At 39.5% G+C, this 24,629-nt stretch overlaps 1 protein-coding gene and 1 long non-coding RNA gene across 2 annotated transcripts; both read left to right on the top strand.

Annotated features, from left to right (window-relative positions):
• The first annotated feature begins 3,119 nt into the window (after nt 1–3,119).
• LOC143786176 (uncharacterized) lies at nt 3,120–22,840 on the top strand. Its single transcript, XM_077275465.1, has 17 exons — nt 3,120–3,170; nt 12,038–12,202; nt 12,342–12,550; nt 13,065–13,171; nt 13,261–13,370; nt 15,325–15,495; nt 15,619–15,860; nt 15,947–16,050; nt 16,837–16,955; nt 17,615–17,773; nt 18,125–18,327; nt 19,823–19,935; nt 20,157–20,269; nt 20,677–20,847; nt 21,107–21,354; nt 22,072–22,175; nt 22,650–22,840. Exons 1-17 carry the CDS (start codon nt 3,120–3,122, stop codon nt 22,787–22,789), a joined length of 2,529 nt encoding a protein of 842 aa, XP_077131580.1. The 3' UTR covers nt 22,790–22,840.
• A 7-nt stretch (nt 22,841–22,847) lies between these two features.
• Nucleotides 22,848–24,201, top strand: LOC143784576 (uncharacterized). The gene is made up of 4 exons (XR_013217817.1): nt 22,848–23,014; nt 23,576–23,784; nt 23,896–24,002; nt 24,087–24,201. It is a non-coding gene; the product is annotated as an uncharacterized LOC143784576 (long non-coding RNA).
• The last annotated feature ends 428 nt before the right edge of the window (nt 24,202–24,629 follow it).

Here is a 24,629-nt window from a genome sequence, read left to right on the forward strand (position 1 = left end):
GATATGTAAAACTTCCCTAGAAATAAATGTGAACGACTTAACAAAGAACGCTACATTGTTGTGCCCAAGATATGCAAACAACGTGGCTCGTTTCTGTTGGCCAGAACCTAGAAGAAGTTATTTCCACCATGAAAGGAAGAGATGGGAATAACACCTGACATAAAAAAAATAGATTGTAAAGAATTTTACAGCAAAATCAATATTGGTGGAGTTTAAAGAGGTTAAAACCATAACAGCGGGTGGTCAACCGACACTTAAAGACGTATTCCCATATGGATATGTCATAGATGAGAGTCCCATCAATATCTCGAAAATGGTGCCCCACTGGGGAAGTCGTCGGAATTGTCATTGAAAAGAATGCATCGGTCGGCGATAGAACTATGGTCTCGAAAGAGATGGTTGGACTAGTGTCTACTACACATTTACGACATATCCTGTGGATATGTCATAAATGTATGAGATGGGAATACTCCTTCTAGAAAACTTTTGACCTGTCTTTGACATTTTAAAAGCTTTGGTGGGCCTCGGATTCCGAGACGCCTACTGATCGCAAAACCAAAGCAGTAAAAAGTTTCAGCTGATCGCTGCTTAACTGAAGAAAGGCTCAACAGATAGTCGATGGGTTCAGTCTGCAGTTTCTAGGGGTCAATGGACCCAGACCCTTATAAATCAAAACTTCTGACCATGCAGGTAGACATTAAGTCCATGTTCCACCACACAAAAAAAGTAGTACGCGCCGTGAATATACCTCTCTTCGTGAAGGATTTAGATTCATATTAACCAACTTTTTGGTATTGACCTCTTTCAACTTCACCAATATTAATATTACCAAAGAAGCTTCACTTTAGTAATGATTAAAGCTGAATAGTCAAAGTAGGTATATTTAGTGAAAGTGGCAAGTCAAAATGTTTTTTTTTTCCCAGAATGGTTTCTTCAAGAGTTTGATATAGAATTAGTATCATCAAATAAATCATGTAAAGAAATAGAAACCCTGAAGGGTGTTTTCTTATCCCTAAAAATAACATTCAAATGTGTAAAAAAGTATAAAACCAGTAAAGGGAAAAAAAAAATGTAGTCAACAAATGTATCTAGTGTCACTAATAGGAGACCACTCAAGTCAAAACCAACTTAAAGGGTTATTCCACTTCAATCTTTTATGGCCTGTTGTCTCTTCAGAACGGAAGACCACTTGAACTCTAGTGCCAACTATTGGACATAGCAATCCTAAAACTCAATAACAAATCTTGCCACGTGACCTAATAAAAAATGTCAGACACATTCTATTTGCAGGCACATGTTTGGGGTGTTTGCCCCTCATCAGTGCAGAGCTAGAAGTCTGATTTACCTGGATGAAAGGAGAAGCATTGAATGGAATATAAAACTCATTAGACTTGCGTGGCACTCTCCACAAGGAGATAAGTTACCCTTTGGATCTCTTTTAGGGCCCTAGTCGAGTATAATTGCGTCCAGGCCATAGGAGTTACAAAAATACCGTAACTGACACACAGAAGTCAAAGCGATTTATGGAAACGGTGTAGCATAGCCACGCTGACTTGTCATAGCACCATGTCCTGCGGCCATTTGTAGTAATACCGTTCTCAACCTCAAAAGGCTGATATGAGAATAACCCTTTAAAACAGGTCTCAACCATGTCAGACATGCATCTGTTAAGATAGGTAACTATAGGTGGCGCTATAGAGTCAGTTTCCTTCCTTCTGGAGAAGAGTTACTTGGATAATATTCCCAGGGAGAATTGGCTCCCTATAGATCTCAGCAGGAAGAATAATCAACCTTTGCAACAATAGAAGATAAAACGCAGCTTACAGTTTATATTGTGGTTGTAAAACCTGATTTTTCTGAGCGTTTCATTGAACCAACTTCAACCAGCATCATGAAATGGTTACACTTTTCACAGCTAGTCACTATGAAGATGTCAATGAAATATAGCCCATGTATATCATATTATACTGTTGACTCAAGCCAACTTCCCAATAAATGTGTGAAATCATAAATAGGGCTAAAACAAGAACCAGACAGTCCTGTCCTGAGATGGGTAATGACATAGACCAGTACCGACACTGGCCCCATCCTATTTGTAGCTAAAGGGCCACCTAACACCACTCTGTCTATCATCGTAAAAGGTGAACTAAATTCTACCACCACCCAAAACCTAATCCACAACAATTCCAATTGGTACACCAAAGTGTTGTAATGGCCAAAAATTAGAGAAGATGGAGAGCTATTCATTGAAGACTGTGGGTGTTAAGGAAACAGTTGGGCGTGGTAGTTTGGTACTTCCATAACTCCCATAGAATGTAACAGAAAGAGCAGTGCTCATTTTCATCCTACGTTCTCCTTTTTATTGACCCTTACATTACTTTAGATCAATGAACAGGGGTAAAAAAAAAATTGAGCTTCCTCAGTAGTTGATACCTTTTAATGGCTAAATGAAAAGATGATGACAAATTCCAAACTTTCGAGACAAGTGTCTATGAGAGATGGTTGAATCGATCAGTTATTCCATGGTCGCTGGATGGGAGCCTTCCGACAGCTTCCTAACTGCTGGAATTCGCGATTCCGCTTTTGATTAAGTGGCGCAATGTCGTTGTTGCAGAGTAATGTGCGCATGACGTCATGCCATGCCAGCTAGTGAAAAGAGGAGCCAGGGATGCCAGCTGGTAGGAAGCGGTTTACCGAGCTCCCGTCCAACGGCCATGGAATACTGAAGTAGTCAATGGAGTGAGTCTGGCGATTGCTTAGCTCATCTCTAGTCTCTATGTCTGATGAGAAGGCCTATGTAGTCTACAAAACTTGCAATTTTGCCCACATTTTTCAGTTAGTCATTAAAAGGTGTCAAGTCAACCACTGAGGTCTCTCACTTTTTCTTTTTTCTATCTACTGGCTAATACTGTCCAAATATATACGGTAATGACCAGAAGAAGGATGAAGGGCAGCCATAAATGTTTATGACTAGAATAACCCCTTAATTGCCCCATAGCCTAATGTAATGACGTAAAATAGACAGAATTTAATTCCTAAACTGACTAAATAGGCAATATACAGTACATAGTCAAAAATCGATTATTGACTTCTTGACATAGCATTTAGTTATTTAGGATATGAACTTCACTGGCAACCATAGTCTTGCCTCCATGTTTCCATCATGCCAGGTACGATTGAAATCACTTCTCCAGTAGAAGAATGTACAATTTAATTTTACGTTTTGGATATAACTAGACTTTAAAACATTAAATTAAGTCTGGCTGAACCATGGGCAGCATGAATCAGAGATTATCAGCATGATTGTAGTCAGGCATGTTTCACACTCTGATGCTGCAACGTTTCAGAAGAAACATACTTTGAAAAGTCGTCAGGGGACTGTGTGTCTTGGTTGACTGGTCTGATGTGGTCCCCGGCTGGCTTGTCCCTGCCTTGCTCCCTTTTAAATGACGTGTCTTTCACTTTGTAATAAGAGAAGACATATCAGTCATGGGAAGTGGGGCAGGAGACACCGGCTGAGGACCACATGGGAGTAATCAGCTGAGATAGACAGACCCCGGTATATCTTACGCAGCAGTGTTTTGGAGAAAACATACTTTGAGCAGCTATCCAGGACTGTCTGTCTTGGCTGACTAGCTTTATGTGGTCCTCGGCTGGTTTCTCCTTGCCCCACTTCCCATGACTGACAAGTTGTTCCTTATTACATAGAGAAAGACCTGTTAGTAATGGGGAGCGGAGCACGGAAAAGACGACCGAGATCCACTAATCAGCTGTGATAGACAGACCCCGGTATGTTTTACGCTGCAGTGAACATACTTTAGGACTGTCTGTCTGATTAGTCCCATGTGGTCCTCAGCTGGCATCTCACTGCCCCACTTCCCATGACTGGCAAGTCTTTCCTTATTATCTAAAGAAAGACCTGTTACTAATGAGGACATGGAGACATGGAGAATCCAGCCGGGAACCATATCACACTAGTCAACCAATACACACGGTACCCAGGTGGCTTTTCAAAGTATGTTTTCTCTGAAACATTGTAGCAATTCAGAGTAGAATAGACACCTTTTCCTCAAACATATACAATGTATAATGGCCACACATGATGCTCAATACTGTATAATGGCCACACAGTGCTCCATACTGTATAATGAGCCCCATATGATGCTCCATACTGTATAATGAGCCCCACATGATGCTCCATACTGTATAATGGCCACACATGATGCTCAATACTGTATAATGGCCACACAGTGCTACATACTGTATAATGGCCAGACATAGTGCTCCATACTGGATAATGGCCAGACTTCATGCTCCATACTGTATAATGGCCACACATGATGCTCCATACTGTATAATGGCCACACAGTGCTCCATACTGTATAATGGCCACACATTATGCTCCACACTGTATAATGGCCACACATGATGCCCCATACTGTATAATGGCCACACATTATGCTCCATACTGCATAATGGCCACACATTCTGCTCCACACTGTATAATGGCCACACATGATGCTCTATACTGTACAATGGCCACACAGTGCTCCATACTGTATAATGGCCCCACATGATGCTTGGTACAGTATAATGGCCCCACATGATGCTGGGTACAGTATAATGGCCCCACATGATACTTCATACAGTATAAAGGCCACACATGGTTACCCCACCCCATCATTGCCCTCACACCCCCATCATTGCCTTCTTCATCACTACACACACACACCTACACACACACCTTTCAACGTGCTCCCTCGCAGCAGCTTCCACTCCTACATACGTACACATGAGGCTGCGCTCCGTACACCTCCTACACACGCGGCTGCGCTCCGTACACCTCTTACACACGCGGCTGCGTTCCGTACACCTCGTACACATGCGGCTCTGCTCTGTACACCTCGTACACATGCGGCTCCGCTCCATACACTTCGTCCACATGCAGCTCCGCTCCGTACACCTTGTACACACGAGGCTGCACTCCGTACACCTCGTACACATGCGGCTCCGCTCTGTACAGTTCGTTCACATGCAGCTCCGCTCCGTACATCTTGTACACACGTGGCTCCGCTCCGTACATCTTGTACACATGCGGCTCCGCTCCGTACACCTCGTACACATGCTGCTCCGCTCCGTACACCAAGTACACATGTGGATCCGCTCCGTGCACCTCGTACACACGTGGCTCCGCTCCGTACACCTCGTACACATGCGGCTGCAGTCCGTACACCTCGTACACACGCTGCTCCGCTCCGTACACCAAGTACACACGTGGATCCGCTCCGTGCACCTCGTACACACGTGGCTCCACTCCGTACACCTCGCACACATGTGGCTGCACTCCGTACACCTCGTACACACACGGCTCTGCTCCGTACATCTCGTACACACGCGGCTCCGCTCTGTACACCTCGTACACACGCGGCTCTGCTCCGTACACACACGGCTCCGCTCCGTACACACGTGGCTTTACTCTGTACACCTCGTACACACGCGGCTCCGATCCGTACACCTCATACACATGCGGCTCTGCTACATCCACACTGTAAACACCTCCTAACCCCACATAAACTTACCCTCATCCAGCACCATGACAACCAGCAGAGTCCTGCATGCATACACAGAGGTCTCGATCATGTGACCCTTGACTCCTCCCCTCCAGTGACCTCATCACAGGTCTTGTGTGCCCAGAGCAGCCATATATGTGGTGTGCTGCTCTGCAGGTGGAGGGATGAGGCTGACATTGCAGTGTGGGAAAACTAATGTCCTGCCCGTGACCATGGGGCAGACTATTAAAGTCCAAATTGGGACTGCCCCGCTGGATCTGAGACGGTTGGGAGGTGTGCATAAGTACCAGATTGCGGCTCTGAATCTCCCCGGTTTGGGGAACCGGCTGCTTTTTTAACAAGCGATTCCATCGAACCAGGGAGAACCGGCCGAATCCCATCCCTGGCATTATCTGAGTATTAGTGCAATACAATTTCTAGAGATTTTGCAGAAATTTGCCTTCAACCTAAGGCAAAAATTTTTTTGGACTTCTTATATAGTTATGCACTCGTCTGCACCACCCCAATCCATAAAGCGCAGCATTGATTGAGGTATACAGTATGTCATTCCATCTCGGAACGGGACTGCCTCGGAGTTGTTGTCATCTCCCATCTTTGACTCACAATCCTGTGGGTGAAGAGAACACTTCTCAGTATTTAGCAATATTGATGTGATAGTGAAGAAGGGGGATCCTTCTTCAGGAACAAAGAAACAAAGACAATAGGAAAGTAAAATCATGTTTACTTGAGTTACCTAATACTTACGGATTCCAGAACAACTACATGCGCCGTTTCTAAAGCTCCCTTGGTCCCTTGAACAGAAGTCTATAATCTAACTATAAAAAGGAAAATTATTAAAGACAAGAAGATATTTACTTGAATGAGTAACGTTTCAACTTTTTGCCCATTCCCCACCCTAAGCCTGCGGTCCTAACAGGCCAAGTCCAAGCCTGGAAATATTCCTTTTACATAAAACTTAATAAAAATGATGTAAACAAACCAAAGCGTTGTTGAATTCATTTTTTCGATGCCCATAGACAAATAAAGACTTGCTAACTTCATTTTATCCTTACTGTCAAGTCATTACTAAGTGGCTTGAATATAAGGTCAATATAAAACAGATTTAAAGGGTATCTATCAGTAGGATCGACCCTCCTAAGCCTTCTATATGGACATGCAAGTCATACAAAGTTGAATAAAATGATACCTTGGTATCTGTGTTGCTATGTCTTATTCCAGAGCAATCCACATTTGTCTTAATATGTAAATGAGCTGTTAAGATCTAAAGGCCGGACATAGCACTTCCTGAGACTCCACCTCCAATGCTTATTTTAAATCATAGGCGGAGATACCAGTGTGAGACATGTAGATCGGGTGAGCAGACTGTCAGTCATTGCATGTCTCACACTGGTAATGCTCCCTTTTCTTTAAGATAAGTTCTGGAGACAGATTCTCAATGAGAACTATGTCCGGCCCATAGATCCTAACAGCTAGTTTTCATATTAAGAAAAATGTAAATTTCACTAGAATAAAACGTTGGACTGCAGATATCTAAGTATCATTTTATTCAACTTTCTATGATCTAGATAGCTTAGAAGGGCTTACCCTACTGACAGATTCCCTTTAATATAGCCAAAAATGTCAGCAAAATAGGATGATTTTGGCAGATCAGGCTAAGTATCTAACATATTTGGGGACCTCACCTAGTAGTAGATGTCATATCTGGGGGAAAAAGGATTGCGGAGTTGGATATCAACCAGCCCAAGACTTTGTTCTCAGGGAACAGAAGCCTCAACTAGAGGAATTTAGAGACTAGAAAGGTGACTCAGCTTACCCCCATCATCCCACGGAGAAAATATGAACATAGGGCCAACCTAAATGTGTATGTCTTTGGGAAGGAATAGCTGTCAGACAACCAGGAAACAGTTATCTGAAGTTTATGGCCAGTTTTACACTCAATTATACCTAAAGTTTGCATTTATACTGTGCGATACACAGTTCTAAAAAAAACAGTAACATGGTTGTCGGTCAGTGGTCCGTTAATATTATGTGGTTCACAGGAATAATGATAGTATAACAATCTAATAAAGATGCCAATAGCATGTTTACTATCCGGATTTATAATACTCAAAAAAATCTATAAGAAGAAACCCCATAAGCCCAAATGATTATAATAAAGAAAAAAGAGTGCTGACTTCACTACAATTATACAATTTGTTAGATACAAATAATAATTCAATAAAATATGATACACAAATGTGAGGTAGACAAGGAATGATTCATGAAATCACCCAGGGAAACATAGCCTTAGAAAACGTGGAGCGTCACTGATCACAATTAACTATCATAAATTAAAGATATAAGACATGAGGATCTCTTTAGATAGGAGTGAATAGGTACAATACCAATCACTGGAATTCATAGGCACGTATTAAATTTGCTGCAAGTGACTATTGAAACCCAAATTGGATAAAGTGAATAGCTGCAAAAAGATAAAGTGCAAAGTGCCTGTGCCATAAGATTAGGATCAATAACACTCACCCATAGTTGTCTGCAAGTGCACGGCAAGGTTCCCAGGGGACAGCTCCGGACGCGCGTTTCAACACAGCACCGGACGCGCGTTTCAACAGAGAAAAAGGGAACATGAAACGCGCGTCCGGAGCTGTCCCCTGAGAACCTTGCCGTGCACTTGCAGATAACTATGGGTGAGTGTTATTGATCCTAATCTTATGGCACAGGCACTTTGCACTTTATGTTTTTGCTGCTATTCACTTTATCCAATTTGGGTTTCAATAGTCACTTGCAGCAAATTTAACATGTGCCTATGTGATTGGTATTGTACCTATTCACTCCTATCTAAAGAGATCCTCATGTCTTATATTTCTGACGTGAAACTTTAATTTATGATAGTTAATTGTGATCAGTGACGCTCCCCGTTCTCCAAGGCTATGTTTCCCTGGGTGATTCCATGAATCACTCCTTGCCTACCTCACATTTGTGTATCATATTTTATTGAATTATTATGTGTATCTAATAAATTGCATCACTTTAATGAAGTGGTCCTTTAATAGCCTTTCAGATTTGCACTGAACAATCTGTAATAGAGCATTCAGTGCACATCAGCTACAATTGTCCTAGACAGTGCAGGTCCAGTTTACACAGGATGGTGCGCTGCCGAGAATGACGATCTTTTGGACTAACCGAAAGATCGTTTCCCTGGACGAACGAGTGTTTTGCTTATTTGTAGGGTGATTAGGCAGCCAGTTTAAACTGCAAGATAATTGTTACGGCTCATTCACAATAATTAAGCAGTGTTAATGCATCTTAACACATGCCCAAAGGATGATATAAACTAACCTCTAAATTCCAAATGAAAAGAGCTAAAAGTAAATTCCATTGCCAGATTGTGAGTCCACCAAAGTTAAACACTGCTCTACTTTTCCAGTCATCGTGTCCTCATGTAGATCACCGTAACTAGAGAGATATACAAATGACAGCCCTAACTAAATCTGAATAACCAACATTCACAATCCAAATGCCCAGAGAGGTATAGGGGGTGATCTAAGTCATCTATTCTATGCGTGAGCCATACTGTTGTCAATGGCTCCCGAGCCTGGATCGAGCCTTGTTGAAATGCAATCAAAGACATAACTGCTTTTACTAGAGCTGTAACCAAGAGACAGACAGTAGGATCTGATATTCTGCGCAAAGGAAGTCCCCAAAAGGTTCAGCATCTTCTCTCCCCATAGTGTTCCTCCACCTAAGTTAACGAGTCAACCTTTGGGCTTGTCAGTGCACCATATGATTACAAAAATACTAGAGCAAAGAGGTAACGATTTCACATTAACACATTCCAGACCTTAGGATCTATCAAGTCTTTTAGTACCCACTGCTCTGACTTAAAACGACCCGAAAATTTCCCCAAAGATGAAGCCAAAATTTTATCACACAACTCTGGAGCTCCGAGTTAGAAGACCGAGCTTTGCCCTTTATAGAAATAAAGAATGAGTCAGCGCAGAAAACCATTTTCACAATGTTTTAGAATTAGGTCATTTAGTCTTGAGGACACACAAGACAACAATAGTGAAATGTAGCTGTTAGTTGGAACCATATGTGATTTTTTTTACTCTCATATTTTGCAAAGTAAATTTACCCCAAAGGGGTCGACCAACTATAAAAATGTTGCTAAGTGTCCTTAATTCAGTAAGTTGCAAAGTCTTTGCAAATTCTCTTCCGGATTGTGTCCAACAGAGGAAAGTATATCCAGTGTCGTCACATGGTCAGAGCTGTATGTAAAAGCGGCTGGCTGACTGATATTTTAACAGCTAAGCCAGCCCCCTTCTCTGTCACAGCCAATATATAGACAGAGAAGGTGGCTGGCTTAACTATTGTAATGTACCAGACAACACCGTCACGTGTGTTATAAAAAACACCTGTGTTGGGGCAAAAATTGGAAGAGGACCCACAACCAGAGCATGTAGCTGAAAACCAGGACATGTTTCAAAACTACTAAGGCCTTTCACACTTCAGTCTTCTGGCGTCAGTCAAAATCCGTCGTCGCGATGGATCCGTCAAAAATAGTGAAAAACGGAAACAATGGATCCAGGTTTTTTTGACTGATCCGTATAGCGGATCCGTCAAAAAAAGGATCCGTTGTATCCGTTTTTTCATCCGTTTCTTCCATTTTTTCTACGGATCTGTTTTTTCATATCTCCAAATGGGAGGCTCCCAAACGTGATTGGCGACTGGAAAATAATGGAAACCTATATATTCAGTGTTTTAACACCCCATCTTTGAGAGGTGGTAGAGCAAGTGGCAGAAATGGAAGGAGTTCTAGCAAATATTGTGACCATCTATGCATCTATCCATCAGGCAGGTTGCTGGCAGGCTTCTGGCTTGTATGCTTCTTGCTGGCACACTGAGGAATGAAGCCACATGGCAGGCACTTCCTGGGAAGTGGATTGGTCGTCGTGGGCCAGCTGAATGGCTACCAAGGTCTTCCGATCTAACCCCCTTAGACTTTTATCTTTGGGGTCATCTGAAGGAAATTGTCTATGCTGTGAAGATACGAGATGTGCAGCATCTCAAACAGCGGATACTGGAAGCCTGTGCTAGCATTTCTTCTGCGGTGTTGCTCTCAATGTGTCAAGAGTGGGAGAAGAGGGTTGCATTGACAATCCAACACAATGGGCAGCACTTTGAACACATTTTATAAGTGGTTATAAACTTGTAAATAACTCATGAAAGAATAAAGTTACGTTAAAACCAAGCACACCATTGTTTTTCATGGTAAATTCTCAATAAGTTTGATGTGCCACATGACCCTCTTCACACGGGGAAAAGTAAAGTTGGATCCAAAATGGCCAACTTCAAAATGGCCGCCATGGTAACCACCCATCTTGAAAAGTTTTCCCCCTCCCATATACTAATGTGCCACAAACAGGAAGTTGATATCACCGACCATTCCCATTTTATTTAGGGGTATCCATATAAATGGCCCAATCTGTATATCTTATTGTGTTGGGCATTGCCAGCACCCATAAGACTTGTTAACCATCCATAAATTTACAGACAGTCCAAATAAACTGTGAACATTTGGTTAGTGCCAATGGTGAAGAATATGAGACGTCTGTGATATTTTTTAAACCATTGTAAAGCTCTTTGTTACCACTGTATCCGTCTGAGTTTTGCTAATCTTGACACCAGTTGGGTTTATGTTGTCGTATTCAAGTAAATTATGAAGAATATCTGCCATTAATTTGAAAATGTTGTGTCCTTGCTTTTTCTTCATTATTTGGAACCAGTTGGGCTGCCCTCTTCAATTCTTCCTGAAGACCTTTATAATATGTGACATTAATTTAACCCCTTATATATAAATAGTCACCATTGTAATTAGTTGACTTAATGGTACCAGTTTTTAGACTCCCAGGGCTTTTTTTTCACCAGTTACATGAAAGCTACCCAATGCCAGTCAGTCAAGTAAATGGCCGTCCATGCAGTACATGGACAGATCAAGTTTACCAGTAGGGAAGACACTTTTCGCAGTTCTCGATTCTGGCTCATAAAGAGGGATTCCAAGCATAAGAACCTATTCTAAGGTGGCCATATGCCTTTCGGGGAAATCTAAATAGGCAAAAACTGTAAGGGTAAAAAAAAGTTCAGTTTACCGCTACACCGCCAGTAAAAGCACAAAATCCTCCACACCGGTGTAACCTCGAGTAATTAGCAAAATAATTAAAAAGAGGGGAGAGAAAGAAAAAGGGGAATTTCCAGAAGTTCCCTCTTTTCTTCCCTTTCTTTTTTTGGATTATTTTGATAGCGTTGTCTTACTTGGACGGCCTCTTTAAGACTTGTGCTCCAACTCTGTAGTTTTGAGTTGTCAATTTTGTCTTATCCAGTTTACAAGAATGTGTATTAGTACTAGGTTTGGTGAAAGGGATGAAGTATCATGACCATAAAGACACTAACCTACTCTATTATCTTGGCAGATCCATTTGATATATTGTCTGGGAGCCGAAGAGCTGGGAGAGCTAACGGTGACGTACACACTTAACAGCCCATACAATAACAACCTGATCCTGCTCATTGTCGAAAAATTCCCATACGGCAATCTTACTGCATATGCCAGACAATTTAACTACGCCGCCCAACAGGTAAACCGAAACCCGAGACGTTATAAATTATTTTATGGTCCTAAACAGCCCAACAAACTAATAACCAATTGCGTAGAACCAATAGTAGAAAGGGTTCTGGAATAACAAATTTTCACTTTCTTTTTTTCTTTTGTTTTAGGCTAACCTGACTGTATTACCCAACTCTGAGGTCCGAGATGCCATGCTGGCAATGTTTCTGGGCTGGCTGAAGCCTTATTTAAAATACTTTTCAGAAAAACTATGGGGTGAATGGTTCAATGGGTATTTACCACTGTTTCTGCCAGGAATAAATGAAGCAGATATTACATTACTTCCTACCGATGTTTCTTGTGTTTCCTACCAATCAGTGTAAGCATATCTTAATATTTGATCTTATTTTTCATCCGTTGACAAAATATGTGAAATTCTAATGTGCAATGATGGAAATGTCAACCAGCGTTGAAACCCGGGACCTGCCCCGATCTGATGGTTGAAGATCTCTCTGAAGTTAATAGGAGCTGAGTTGCACTGCCCAACCAACAATGGCCACTATATAGGCTACAAAAAAACCTGTAAAGTCTGATCCAGCAGCCAAGTATTATTTCCCTCTTGCCCCAAATTCTACTGTTTTCCCAGCGCCGCTCTAGGTGATTGACGGGTCTCTTCCTCACTTATACATAGGGAAAAACCTATTAATCAGCTGCAGCGGCACCTAGTCTGGTCTCTAACTAGTTTCTCTGAAACTTTAGAGAATTTCATGGAATTATTAGACTGCGATTCTTGCAGTCCACGGTTTGGGCAGCGCTAAATGCTTGACAAGTTCACTTTAAAGTTAAATTTTTGCATTATATCTATCAACTTTTTTTTATATTTTTTATACCAGAATAAGCGGATTTAACCAAGCCTATGAATACTTGCCACATTCCACAAGACTCAGTTTTTACAACATCTACATTAAGACATTCTGGAATAAGAAAGTTCTCGCTCATGGTAATTATTATATAGACGATGTAATCTATTAATACGCAATACAAACTCGTAATATCATATATGAATCGTTTTTACTGCTTATGTCACAGATGGGTGTAACTATACCGAACCTATACAGTGGGTGAGAGACAATCTAGCAAGTTTCACAAATCAGGCCAGCCTTCTGGATTTATTGGAATTTAATGGAAACCTTACCAAGGTCAGTACTTACCCAACAGTTAAAGTGTAATCAAGGGGCAAAGCAGTATAATAGTCTCAAAAATGAATTAGTACAAAAAAATTTAAATAACCGTAAATCTTCTATATTGGAGGATGCTTTTTAAACCTACCTTTAAAACCATTTGAGCGCCATTTTTCTGATGCATAGACATAGAGCTAACGTATAAAATCCAGTCCGCCTGAGCCACCAGAAGAGGAGCTACAGGCATACGTAGCAGCTACTATGTAAAATTAGAAAAAATGCTGCTGCTTTCTACCAAAAACAGCCTCACAGCTGTCCAAATGTGTGTGGTGTTGCAGTTGGGCTCCAACCTATAGACAAGTATGGCGATGTTTCCAGAAAGAAAGTGGCCATGTTTTTTCTAATCCAGTGTCGCTTCTTTAGTCCCTTCCAACCACAGCCAATTTTTGTTTTTAGTTTTTTTTCACTCCCCATATTTTTTTTTATTTCCTCCCAACAATATCTGTTTTAGGGCTCCGTTTTTTTTGTGGAATAAATGTAGTATCGAATTCCAAAAATAATTTTACCAAAAACTGCAAGTGAGGTGCAATGGTGGAAAAAATGTTTCTGACAATTGCAATTCTGCCATTGTAATGGGATGGTAACAAAATTTTCCAGGGTAATAATTAGAATGAAACCGAACTTGTTTTAGTTTTTCATTTATTTTTTTATTTAAAGAAGTTGTCCGATACTTGGAAAACTACTTCTCATACCCCTCACTTGGCCCCCATAAAATAATAAAGCCTATACTCACCTCCCATGCCGGTGCTGTTCCTGTGGTGTCGGTACTTTGTCTCCCGGGCTGATGTTATGACATGTGATGTCGGTGCCCAATCAGTGCTTTCTCCACCTCCTGTCGAATTGAGCAGGAAGAGGAAGTCAGAAGTCACGGCAGCCTGGACTTTCACTTCATGTTTAATTTGTCAAAATTCGGGGACAGTGACGCTGATGCTGATTGAGCATGAGAGCCCTAGGACAGCGAGTGCTGACACCACGGGAACGGCGCCGGCACAGGAGGTCTTTATAGTCTATTATTTTATCGACGCAAAACATTTTGATCAAGAAGGGGTTGACAACCCCTTTAAGTTATGAAAATAAATTAGGTAATTTGTGAGAGGTTGTTTGCCGCATGACGAGCTGACATATTTTGAGGAATTCATTTTCCGTACAATCAATGTATTAAACAGTTGTATTTTTGCTGTATTTTTACTGCATTTTCTGGCATTTCAATTATTTTCTTTGCAGCCTTTACAATATGTAATATAAATTAATTAAATCTTTATTTTGAAAAATTGGACAACAAATGTTTTTTTATAAAGGGTGGTTTTGATTTTTTTTTACTTTTTTTTTATTTAGTTTTTTAGCTGTTTAGGGAACGCGAACCTGTGATTGCTTGATCACTTGTTCTGCATACACCAATGCCACAGTAAAGCAGGACATATCATCATAAAAACCCATAGACAGACCCATAATTGCATCGGGGAGAGATACAATGAGAATTGGTCAATGTGTACAGCATTTAGATGCCATTCCATTACAATTAATCGACATTGACATGTAATTGTTTAAACGTTGCTTGTTATAGGTAGATGCCAGCTGTTTAACACGGCCAACGTCTGGGCTCAGTTCCTAAACCTTCCCCATAAAAGTGTACCCGACGTAGGATGTACTCCTATGTCTAATGTAAAAAATGGGTTCACTTATAAAAACCCAATATTTTATAATTTAACTATTAAGAAATGAATCAGAACTATTTATTATGTAGCTAAGATATATTGACGATGTTTTCAATTGTTATTGTTAATGTCAATGAATTTCTCAAGAACTTTTTCTATATAAGTACGGCCATTACCAAATAATGTCTTTATAATACTAGAGCGAATGGTTAAGTTAATTGGGAAAGCATTACACAATGATTATTTTCCAACCACAGGTATTCGACAGCACAACCCTAACCACAAAAGAGCTGGCAGACTTCACAGTAATATTAGACAGCTTGTGTGAACCTACGTTATTGAACGATGTGTTACTCCAAGTTACTACTTTTGAGTCCTTTGAGGCTATTCAGGAATATCTGGAATATCTACAAGACATCCTAGTGCCGGTAAGATGAAATCAAAAGATCAAGTATACTATAAATATTATAATTAAAACCTAAAATCATTCAAAAAAGACAAAAAGAAATCGATGTATGTTTATGTAGCATACATTTGTAAATGTATTGTAGGTGTCAACCAAATATCTGACCTCGTGTAGCGAGCAACCAATTTTCGGTCAATTAAGTGGAGAAACCCAACAAGAAGTCATCACAAGTGTGCTTAAAGTCTTGGAAAAGGAATGGTCATTCAGAAATATATCCCAATGGATGACAACATTTAGTTATCTTCTGAACAACTTCCCCGCAGCCTTTAATCAGGCTAATATAATGAGCATTACCCTGAATATGTCTTGTGAAAGCTACCAGAAATTGTAAGTAATTTTTTTTATACTTGAGGGATTTAACAAAACATCTGATGAGTTGTAAGTCATTTTTGGTTGTTTTTGGTATGTACTAGAATAACAGCAATGGACCAAGTGTATCCGAGACTCAGCGAAGCACAAAGGAACTACATCTATTACTACGCCAAATCATACCTTACCCAACAGCTCCTCTACACGGGTACGTCTGGTTGGGACTGTATAGTAAGCTGATTGTAAATGTCTTCTTATACTCAGTTTTGTAGAAAATCGTTTACAATTTCTGCATTAACTTTGCACTTTTAATTATTGTCAACAAAACTTAGCAATTTTGGGAAGACCAGTTGACCATCGAATGTGTATTGTGAATTTTCTTCTCAGGCAAATGCCATGGGTAAAAATGATTGGGTTGTTGGATTTCAACATGCCTTCTCCTGACACTCCCTTCTTCCTTCAGAGAATGCTTGACCGATCAGATATCTAACATGTATGGCCAGAAAGGATACTAAAGGGGTTGTCCAGGTTTGAGATGAAAGTCTGTGATTGCTGACTTTTGAATCCTCACAGTGCGCACATAGCACGCTGTCAGGATTATCTGATGCGCACACCTAGAGCGGGAGATCACGTGAATGGAAGTATGCGATGTGCATACTTTTGGTCACATTCTGACTAGATATGCTATGCTCGGCCTCGCTCAATAAAACTGGATTAAGCAAGGCCACGCACATCTAGTTGGAACGTGACATCGAGTATGCAAATAGCAAAATTTTTTAAATGCGATTATTTTAAATGGCTTGATCAGTAATACAAAATGATGGCTTCTTTGTTCCATAAGTAGCCCCATATTTGCCCATGATTTTTACTTAGATGTGGCAATGTTTTTTTGGGGAAAAAGTCATGTTTTTCCAGTCCTGGTCAACCTACATTGTTACTTGATATTATTTACGTAACTGAAGTGATTTTAAGAATTTGTATGTTTTTCTTGAAGGATCCGCTTGTGCTCAGGACTCTAATGATACCGTAAAACTGATCATTTTGAATTTCGGAAAATATTATTCTGAAGGCAAGATCACCGAACTCACATACTTGTATCCAAATCTTGAAATAGTAAGTGGGACTGTACATATTTTCAGTCTGTTCTTACAAAAAGCTTGTGTTTGCTAAATGTTTTTGAACTTGAAAATATTTTCCTACACAATGCAATTTATAAGTTAGAAGCCATTTATGTCCATCTTGAGTTATGTGAGGTCTGGCATGATCCCTCTTAGGCAATTAGTATTCCTGAAAAGAATCATGTCAAATACTCTTCACAACTCCTCAAGAAGTGGCAAACATGCATCTCCTTGTATAACTTGGGAATATACAGTATATTATGGAACAGCACTAAATAATGTTATAGAAATGAGAAAAGATTATTCAATTTTGAAGTAATTTTTTAAATTAGCAAAATTAAAATATAATAATTTGCTAAATTCGTAATTATTAACTTGGATCCAAATACTTATGTATTTCTACTGGATTTCATAAGTGTATGAGGATCTTGTCATTATCACATACTCGTCATTTTTTCCAAATTCTTCACTTGCAAACACTTCATTTAAAAGCTCATTAATTTCAAAGAAAACTATGTAATATTAATTTCGTTTCTGCAGGGAAATAGGGATTGTCCAATGTGGATAGCAAATAACAATGGATAAAGCTATATTTTATGATATATTAACTTTCATGCGAGCTATCGCTCATCTTAAGCTTGTCTCATTTTACAGGGCGATCTTTTTAGAATGTTGAACCCTAAAGAGTTGGCGCAAATGCTACTTAAAGAGGACGTCCTGGATAATTACACCTTGATGATTACCATCTTGAGATTAATAGACCTGAAAAACATTACGGAATATGTATTTGGTATTACAGAGAGCGCATATGAGGTAATGCATTGTACAATCACAAATTAACTAGATATTGATGTTTTTATAACCTGAGCTCTGAAAGCAGATCTTCCAGCTGCTAAAATTTTATCGCATGACTGTAAAAAAAACAACAGTTTCAAAGGGAATCTTTTTGCGATGTAATTTGAGGAATGCGTCTGAAAGCCTGATTCCAGTGATGTGTTACTGGGCTGTGTGCTGTTGTTTCATTAAATTCAGTGTTTTATGAACAGAAGATTATCACTATAGGACTAGGTGTCTCATGTCTCCTAGTCCAACCACACCCCCACCACTGGTGTGGACGGAGTTATTACAGCTAATAATTTTCCCAACATTTATTGTTCTCTACAGGCAAATATATCAGTGTCGGAAATAACATCAGTGAAGCAGTCCCTACTGGCTGTTATACTTCTCGAAGAGAATTTCTCTTCTTTTTCCACACAAGACTGGACCATCTTGTTTGAGAATGACTTGTACTCCCTGCTCCCATATTTCAACCAAACCCTCCTCGATCTTATTCCAGCTGACATCACCTGTTCTTCCTACCAGGCAATGTAAGTGCTTGCTAATAACCAGACATTTGCACTCATGGTCAACTTTCACAGAATAAATTCCTAATGATGAATTGTTACATTGAAGAGAGTTCTTGGAAAGATTTAAGGAAAAGTCATTATCTTGATCACACTGTAAAGTCTCTATTTCCTCCTGGATATTTTCTACCAACAGTGTCGGAAATTGTTTTTTACTGTTACTGAACGACTTAACAAGTGCTTACAAAAATAAGTTGTGCCTAATTTTATTTTTGTACTATAATTTACGAATATGTTCTCTGTAACGGTGCTAAGTGGGTGGACGCTGCCTGACGCAGAGCTGTGTTGGTCGTTCTATCTGATCAGATCAGGTCTCCTCTCCTCTCTCACAGTCTAGGGGCACAGACAGACGGCCATATTTCTCATGCGAGGAGCGTATCCCAGTTTACAGACTGGCCCATCACCTCTCCTGACCCGAGCATGACAGCGTGACGTATTTCTATGCAGCCGTCATGCTAAAGTCAAGAGAGCCAAAGGTCAACCCTTAGATTGCGATGCAATACTCAAACGAGAAGTACATCCGTCTGTCTGCGCCCTACTGTTCTTTTGACTTCTGTTAAATGCATGTATGGAAAGCTCCTAATGTGTATATTTTATGAGTGGCCTGTAACAGATGCCATTCACTGGCATCCATCATACATACAAAACCCACTTTAAAAATGAACTTTGCATGATATACATTTTTTACTGACACATTTTGTAATAGGGCATTCCAACATATCGATAGGAAACACAATGAAAAGTGCCCAAATGGAGGCCTAAATTAAGTGAAGAAGGGGTTTATGGAAGACTATGTCCCAAGGGCTTTCCCATTGCATAGGTTTAATGTAGAGTGTCATCACTGTTCGAAAGCAGCTTTACACACATCTTAAAGAAGAGAGACTGCAGCTACTTCCCTCTCTCCGCATCTTCCTTACCTTCAGTTTATAGACTGAAGACAAGATTTTGGTAACGAAAGAGGTTTTTGAACAGTTACACGCTACCTGTACACACAACAAAGGGAAGTATATGCTGCTGGAATAAGAGGAAATTACGTCTTTCTCTTCAGAAGATACGATATATTAGAGGGTTGAGGTTATCACTTTATTCATACCTTGTAGGAGAACGTGGTCAAATTCTGCGCTGCTGAATCATGGAGTCCAAAGGTATTATTAAAAGTGGTCTTTATTCAACGCGTTTCTGAGTTTCAAAGAACTCCTTCATCAGGAAATACCACATAAGAATTCTCCACGTTCTCCTACATTGTATTCTCAATGGCCGGTCCCTCGTGGATCTGCGGGAGCGAATCTCTTCAATGCTTGTCTTAAGCTACGTCTGGTGAGTGCTTTTACTTTGCACTGACTGCTTAATCTCGGATAAAACCCTATTGCGCTATTTTCCTCCAACAGTTTTTATTTATACCTTGTGATACTTGTATTCCTGTTACACTAAATGACTTGTTTTCAATTCTTTCAAACAGACTGAAAGTTTTCTCTTCACCGCCCATCTACTCATCGTTGACAAGTCCAACAAAGAATGCCATTTACATAAGTCTTATTAAGAGATACATGAGCCAACAATTATCTACTGCAGGTGAGTCCCACGGCTTTATAATTACATCTGTGATCCATGTTAGCCATCCCCGAAGAAACACTAGATAGATGCCTAAAGCTCTATGGCAATCAAAGAAATAAATATAGAAAGCTTCTGTACTCTTTACTATATATTGCTACCAGCGATGTTACGGCCTTTCAGAATAAATGAAGTTGCATGTATGCTAAAGTCAAAAACTTTTGTTATTTTGTCGTTATCAGACATTGTGTGTGATTCGGGAGATCTCCGAAGTTGGGTGAAACTCAACGTTTATAAATTTATACGGGAATCAACTTTCAAAGATCTCGCATTGTTCAATCAGAACCTCACTAAGGTAACAAAATCTATATGTTCTTTATAATATACATATGATCCAGATCACTGTGGTTCTACTGAAGTTCATCGAGGAAGCAATTCTACGATGACGTAGCGGTTCAATAGAAACAATAGGAACCAAAGATCTACTTCTATAACACAAATACTGATCCAGATCGCTGTGGTTGTTCTACGATGAGGTATTGGTTCAGTTCTTTGATGAACCAGTTCTATGATAAAGTATTGGTTCAGTCAATAAAAGTTGAAGATTTACTCCTATATCACGAAAACTACGATGCAGTCATATCGTGGCATTATGAAACCAGCCTTTTAGCAAGTTTTTGAACTAGTCATGTTATACTTAAACTAAACAACATGCAAAAAAGTCTTAACGCATCTAACTGATGTGTTTTCGTTTTCTGACAGGTGGAACATCCTGATGACCTGTCTGCAAGAGAACTCGCTGACTTAACATTTTTAGCAGACGATCTACAAAACTCAACATTATCCACTATCATCCTAAATGAAATTCAAGCATTTACAAGTTATGAAATGATTTTCGAATATCTTACAAGTATCAAAAGTCATTTGTGCTCGGTAAAGTTTCTTCTAACTTCCCAGTCAATCTGTATTGTACTTGACCATTATATGTGTAGTTTAAAAAAATATAATCTCTTACAAGTTAAGAGTTTTTGGCAACTATAACCATCACCACTACTATCCTATGGATAAAGGTGGCAGTATTAAAAGCATAACTTTTTAGAAGGAGCAGTAGAGCATTTTCTTTAATGGTCCATGTTGTTCATATCCTTGGCATTTACTGTATATTAATTAATTTTGCCATTTTCCACTCTAGATCACAGACGCATATTTTAACAACACTTCCTGCGATTTGTATGAGCCGCTAACACAGTTAAGTGTCCGCACCCGTCAAGACCTTCTAACCAATGTGTTCACACTGCTCCAAAAACGATGGACCTTCAATTCAATGCTTGATTGGCTTCAAGTTTTTAACATCATCTTCACTGACTTTTTTGATGCTTTGAATGACAACCACTTAACCTATCTGCCTTTGTCCATTTCTTGCGAAGACTACCAAGCAATGTAAGTTCTCCTAATCTCTGAAATTATGACATATAGTATTTCATATGCACAAAGAAACGACACTATTGACAATTGATAACATAAGCTTACGTATCCATTATACTCATGAACAGTGGAAAGGATCCTCTGATACTCCAGAGATAATCTTAAGATCTTGTCCAACTCTGATTTCCAGAATGAAAGGAGTTTATAAAAAAAAAAACATATTTAGCTTTGATACAGATGTTCCATACTAGTAATCTAAAACAATATGAATTAAAGAGGTTATCTGGGACTTTGCTTATTTTTACCTATGGACTGAGATCTCACAACTACTTGCCTGTTCTGCCTGGCAGCGATCTTAGAGCGTCAATGTCGACTGAGCAGCTCCTTCTCTTCCACTCTGCTACATCGGCAGAGTGGCACTGCTGATGTCATATTGATTGACAACTGCAGGGAGCTGCTGTCAATCAGCAAACAGCATGAACCCTGAGAACATACCAGACTGAAAGAGAAAGAGCTGCTCTACTGATACGAGGTCAAGTTAAGCTGGAGAGTCACCACCTGACCCTGCTCAGATCATCGCCAGGCAGATAGTTAGCAACTACCTGCTTGTAAGTTCTTAGCCCTAAACGAAAAACTTCCCTTGTAACCCCTTTACCAGAAATCTTTTTCTTCTATCCATAATGATCTATATGTCTCCAATTTAACATCTTTTCTATAACTTTTTGCCAAAAGCATGAAAACATTGAGTGGTGTCTACATGAAGCTCAACAAGATTGAAATCGGAATTATTTACAACTACAGCAAGTCGTACTTGGGTCAACAGCAACAGATCACAGGTAAAACTTTACATTTAGTGTTCTAGACTAAAGAAAACACATAACTTCAGCTTTCCAATAGAGAAATAAGTACATTGCAATGTTCAAATACGGCTCTGTTACACTGACATTGGTAACATTTAAGCCACTGGTTATTACTGTAGATTAGATCTTATGGACTTTGACTCAGCCAAAAACGTCTGCCCTACTTTGCATAGGTACTTTGCATAATTTGGAAGGATCTGTTTCTTCTACTACACGTAGCAATAATCTGGAACTTATGACTGTCAAGAAATTGCAAAACTACAACTTTCATTTTAAAGACGTTGAGTCCTGAGACTTGTCCGACTGAGGACAAAGTTTCTTATAATTACTGCGGGGTTATTCTATTACAATTACACCAGGATATTGAAAGGAACTTGGCATTCTTCTACAGCTGAGCAGAAACATGAGAATTAGATACTAACCTTCTTAACCCTCTAATCTTTTATCTAGAGTTTGCTTGTGCCAATGCAAACACTGACACAGAGGAGTGGGTCACCAAGAATCTTGCCGCTTTTGTCCCTAGTGCCACCATCTTGGAGCTTGTTGAACTATTCCCAAGACTCGATTTAGTATGTACACCACAAAAGTGACATCTTCTTGATTTTATCATTGATGCAACTTATTGTAATCATGATATTAACCATCTATTTTAACAGGCAATATTCCTACATATCATAAAGCCAAGTGATGCTGCCGTCCTGATTACCAAACCAGATGTCCTAAGCAATAATACTTTACTGAGACAAATCTTAAGCATTATTAATCCACAAGAAATCCCACAGTATGTGCCAGTAATTATAACAGCTGCCATCCAGGTAATAAAATTTAAGGTGCCATATTTTAACTTTTGTCACCTCTATAAAAAAAAGTCAATGTGGATGGTCCCTAGGTTGTGTTATGCTCTTTTTGACTTTGCATGCTACATGGTAATATAAACGCTCTACTTCACTAACGAGTTTCTATAGAAATCTATTTTCTTGGTAACATATCAAAGTGACAGCAGAAAAAAGTAGTGAAGGAAATAGTTTCTGGAAGTCTCATAGTCATCTAACTTGATCAAAATAAATCAGCCAATTACAACGTCACTTGAAACAGCTAAAATACCAAATACTAATCTGGCTCCAAAGCATGAGGTACAGTGGCTAAATGCAGAACTGTGGGAACAAATTGATAAGCAAAGTAACATAACCCACAATGAGATCTGCAAACCAGAAAAACTAATAGTTCAGAGAAATGATCAGGGTGAAGTTCGAAGTAAGCGATGACCAGTTAGAATAACAACAAGAGATAAACCTACTTTGACTTGCACCAAAGAGGAACCACCAGGAGAAGATTTTTTTACTTCATTCTAAAATGTAATTTTATGGTTTCTATAGGCTAATTTGTCACAATCCCAGATCATCACACTGAAAGAAACCTTTTTGGAGATTGTTTTCACTAAACTAAGTTCCAACTTCCTCACCTATGAAAACATTGAATGGAGGACCTTGTTCCAATTCGAGCTTCTACCTCTTCTACCATCTTTCACCCCAGCTCTTCTTCAGCTTCTACCAACAAATATTAGCTGCTCCTCCTACCACGAAATGTAAGTTTCACTTCCATATATTATATTTTTCTGTACATCCTGTAAATTAAAGTCCACCTTAGCAATTGTTCTTTACTTCTTTATTGATTTTACATTATATGCTGTTTACAGACTGAAGGGATTCACATTGTCGTATGCGGCTACCACAACTCAAACTCGAGGCTTCATCTATGATGGGTTCATCAAGAGTTATCTGCAAACACAGTCTCAATCTACAGGTATCAAATCCAACAAGGTTGTGTTTGATGTTTATCCATTAATATTAATGTTATGTAATGAAATATTGTATATTATTTCCATAGGAGTTCCATGTAACACAAGTGACATTAAAACCTGGGTTGAAGAAAACTTGGACGCGTATCTCGAGATGTCATCCTTCACATATCTCCTTACAATAAATACAAATTTTCAGAAGGTAACATAACTGGATAAAAATATATCAAGGATTTTTGGGCATCTTCATATTGAAGCCTTCAGCCACTTTGAAGGAGTTGACTCACCATCACAACCTTGTCAGATAAAATAAAACTGCAAATCATGCAATGTAATCCTACTTATATTTTGCCTGAAAGAGAAGACAATATTAGTCTAGGGACCAGTAATCGTGAATCATACTGAAAATTATTTTGGTTCCACTAAGATTTATCACTTATTCCCTTCTACTTCCATCTTCTTGTTGTCTCCAGGTGCAAACACCAGAAGTTCTCAGTGGAAAAGAACTAGCGGATTTTACATTCTTGGCAGATTATTTCCAGCAGACAAATCTAACAGAAATACTTCTCAATCAAATCAGAAATATCAGTACTTGCGGATCAGTCCTGGAATACCTCATTGAAGTAAATGCC

The sequence above is a fragment of the Ranitomeya variabilis genome, chromosome 7, assembly GCF_051348905.1.
Source record: "Ranitomeya variabilis isolate aRanVar5 chromosome 7, aRanVar5.hap1, whole genome shotgun sequence".
Lineage (NCBI taxonomy): Eukaryota > Metazoa > Chordata > Amphibia > Anura > Dendrobatidae > Ranitomeya > Ranitomeya variabilis.

Bases quoted from the DNA above. Each gene is read 5' to 3' on its own strand.
- LOC143786176 (XM_077275465.1), top strand. From the start codon at position 3,120: ATGAACTTCACTGGCAACCATAGTCTTGCCTCCATGTTTCCATCATGC. The intron at 12,551-13,064 runs GTAAGCATATCT...TTTTTATACCAG, and splicing joins TGTGTTTCCTACCAATCAGT to AATAAGCGGATTTAACCAAG. The intron at 16,956-17,614 runs GTAAGTGGGACT...CTCATTTTACAG, and splicing joins TGTATCCAAATCTTGAAATA to GGCGATCTTTTTAGAATGTT.